At 40.9% G+C, this 3850-nt stretch overlaps 1 protein-coding gene across 1 annotated transcript; it reads left to right on the top strand.

Moving 5' to 3' along the window:
- The first annotated feature begins 888 nt into the window (after positions 1 to 888).
- LOC147899172 (microbial Terpene synthase-like protein 13) lies at positions 889 to 1871 on the top strand. The gene has a single exon (XM_087377653.1). It carries the CDS (start codon positions 981 to 983, stop codon positions 1869 to 1871), a length of 891 nt encoding a protein of 296 aa, XP_087233779.1. The 5' UTR covers positions 889 to 980.
- The last annotated feature ends 1979 nt before the right edge of the window (positions 1872 to 3850 follow it).

The raw sequence follows: 3850 nt of genomic DNA, 5'->3' as shown, positions 1-3850 counted from the left end.
ATCCTTTAACGCCACGTGAATAGAATCAACGTTGAGAGGGCGTATATGCTTACTCCTTATATATACTGGCTCCTTGTTAAAAGTAGTCACCCATCGTCCAATCTCTCTCTCTCCCTCTCTCTCTTGTAAAAAGTAGTCACCCACCGACTAATCTGTCTCTCTCCCTCTCTCATTAAAATTGAATTTTGAGAGGAGAGTGAAACCACATGATAACATCCTCCATGATCGGATATTCCTACATGGTGCCAAAAATGGCTTCCAAAAATCCTTTAACGCCATGTGCATGAAACCAAAGCTGAAAGGTATATATTGACTCCTTGTACAAGGAGCCAACCATCGACCAATCTCTTTCTCTCTCTCTCTCTTTCTCTGTCTCTCTCTCTCTTGTGCATGTGGTGTAAGAAAATGTCAACATCTGAAGGACAGAAAAAGGCAATGGCAATGTGCACATCTCTTTCAGCTAGCCCTCTATTCCCCTTATTACTTCCTTCTCTCTCTCTCGGTTTTCCTTGGCAGTCGTTATATGCATTGTAACTTTTATTCACTGCATAGTAACTTGTTAATGAATATGAAATTTAATGCCATTATAGAAGGTCGGCCCTTAAAAAATGGCTTCCAAAATTCCTTTACTTCACACGTATGATCGAGAGAGTGGCCTATATAAGTGTATGGCTGGGTGCTTCCACCTGCACTACTTACTCCGAGGCCTTCCAACCTTTTCGACTTTGCCTCAACCTGACCGCTCCGAGAAGATGCATCCCCCTACCCATCCCCAGAATGCCCCCCCTACTCAACTAGTAGACGCACGGAGTTTCTACCTTCCCCCGCTCCCTTGCTCGACGCTACCTAAATTGCATCGCCATTATGATGCTGTCCGAAAGACCTACGACCCTTGGTTGATAGCTTGTTTGCAGCCACCAAATGAAGCATCCAAGCAGTTGCTCATTCAATCGAACGCCCCATTGTTTGTTTGTTTGGCAATGCCGGATGCTGTGCATCACAAGGTATTGCCCTTGTGTAAGATGATCGCCTTGCTGGGCATCCTGGATGACTTGAGTGAAGATTTGTTGCTTTTGGCCGACGATTTGACGTCAGGAAAGGAGTACTACGACTATATCCTGTCTCTGCTAGAAGGCCGGCCTTGCTCCTCCAACAATTACTTGAAGATCAGCGATCTACAGCAATTGTCCGAACAGCTGCTCTATGTATGGACAGAAATCCGCTCCTCCATGTCCTCACGGCTGCAAACGCGTTTCATTAACAGTGTGAAAGATTTCTTCTACGCCTTACTCCTGGAGTCTCGGTTGTGCCGAGAGAAAGGGATCGTCGATCTTGCAACTTACCAGTCTTTCCGGAAATTCAGCGGCGAGGGCTACGTATTCATGATCATGGCGGAATATGGTAACGATCTGGATCTAGAGGACGAGATTCTTGCGGATCCTGCTATTGTCAGGCTTCAAGAGCTCGTAGCTTATCACATAGCCTATGTGAACGACCTTCTATCCTTTCGGAGAGAATTTTGCGAAGGCCAATATCAAAATCTGCCATCCGTACTCTGCGTGCTCCACAATTACAGCCTGCAGGAGTCCATATACCAAGTCAGTAACATGATACACACCTTGGACGACGAGTTTGTAAGTTTGCAAAACAAGGTTCTGAATTCCGATCAGCTGGTCAACAGACCGGGGCTGAGGTCCTATGTGGATGTCTTAGGCTACGTGATGTCTGGGTTCTTGGAATGGGCTTATCAAACTGCGCGATACCACGGAGTCAACAATCGTCTCACGCTCCGACATGGATTGGTGAGCTTACTTCACCGAGATCGGACGTTGATCACCCAAACCGGCGCGTCGACCTTAGTACAGCACTAAGAAATAAGACAGCTTTGTTTATGGGTATAGTACGCTACTAAGTGTTCAACCGGGGTGGGATGGGCTATGAGAGGCGAAAATTTGATCTTGTAAGTCTGTCTATATGTCACAAAATCTCACTATGTATGTGCTATGAAGTAAAATTTCCCTTGCTCAAGAAAAGGTGTTGCTAATCAATTCTTTAAAATCTATTTAGCAGAAGAATCCATAGGTGTATAAGGACATGATTATACCATTCTACAAAACAAAGAAAAGGTGTTGCTAATCAATTCTTTAAAATCTATTTAGCACCATAACTTAAAAAATGAAAATCTCTGTCTCTCTCTCTCACACACACACGCACACACACACACATACACACCCCAAAAAAGCATAACATGCATGTCGAGCACCATTTCTTGTCACTCATTCAATTCTTAGTCACATATTCCTCCTCATTTGCAAAAGATAAATTGTATGCACAAATGATGGGAAAGATGGGGAACCTTATCGAGAATGTTCCAATAAGTTATGTAATTACCTATACATATTTCTATACCTCAACTACTATTGTTCTCACCTGACAAAGATGGTATTGATGTGCTTTCTTTGGTGCAGCAGATTCCTAATGATGAAGGGATAACTTCTTTTAAGCTGCCTCCATCCATAAATGCCTTGGATTTGTACAATATTATCAAAGCTATAGACTTTATTAATGGGATGCATTTATAAGCATGCGGAGTGTGCTATATTCTCTTTGCACGGGCTTATTAATGGGATGCATTTACAGCATGTGCACTTGCGGGGTTCACCTCTCAAAAAATTAATGTACAATGTGCATTCAAAACAAGGGATATTTTTATAAAATATATAAAATATGTATATATATATATATATATATATATATATATATATGTATGTATATGTATATATATGTATGTATATGTATATATATATATATATATATATATGTATGTATGTATGTATATGTATATATACGTATGTATATGTATGTGTGTATATATATATATATATAGATATATATACGTATATATATATATGTATATATATGTATATATATGTATATGTATGTATGAATATATATGTATATATATGTATATATGTATATATGTATATGTGTGTGTGTATATATATATATGTGTGTGTGTGTGTGTACGTATATGTATATGTATATATATAATATTCATAGGAGCAAAATAAAAGATGGAGACTCACACACGGTTCCATACACAAACCATCCCTAACCATCACCCAAGGCGTAATACACAACACAACCTTAAGTCCCCCTTGGGTCTCCTAAGGCCTATAGTGAATGTATATCTTTTACCGTCACAATGACCCTATTCGTGTGGATGACAATTAGTATAAGATCATCCACGAGGTGTACCAAGTAGGCCTCAATTGCATGCTACAAGGGAAGAAAGGCATCTGCTAAATATGCCAAGAGGCCTCCACAACCCCTCGCCTCAACCACCTAGATGTTGTGCTTTGGTTAAGATCCTGCATGATCTCATGTACCACTCTGGCAAACCTCATCTTTGGGATAAGTAGATCGATTGACTTCTAAAGCCTCTAAATTTACCAAAGTGCCACAATACCCAGTTTGAACCTATATTTCTTCACTACAGGAGGACCTCTTTGGCCTGGACATAGAGGTGGCTGATGTGCTCTCCTTGGCATGGGTGTGGGAAGAGGTGGCTGCTATTTGATTCCCTAGGGGTGTCCTTGAGCTTGAATCTCTTTTTGTGCTTGCGCCTCATGAAAAATTTGCTCATTTAATTGATTTTGTTTCATCCTCTGCTCCCTTCATTGCTAGAACTCCTCTTTGGCTTCTTCTTTGGTCTTTGAATCATCTCTTCTTCTTGAATTTTCTTCCTTCACACTAGAATCTTCTACCAGTGTCTCTTGTTAAAGGTGGGGGATTATTGAGTGTGTCCTCATCATTTGATGGCAGCTTCTCACCCAGATTCCTCGCCTTC

Source organism: Dipteris shenzhenensis, chromosome 8, assembly GCF_047967505.1.
Source record: "Dipteris shenzhenensis isolate YYH24624 ecotype China chromosome 8, Dip_SZ_1.0, whole genome shotgun sequence".
NCBI classification, from domain to species: domain Eukaryota; kingdom Viridiplantae; phylum Streptophyta; class Polypodiopsida; order Gleicheniales; family Dipteridaceae; genus Dipteris; species Dipteris shenzhenensis.
The sequence above is the reverse complement of the archived record's forward strand: the minus strand, read 5'-3'. Positions and strand labels throughout refer to the sequence as shown.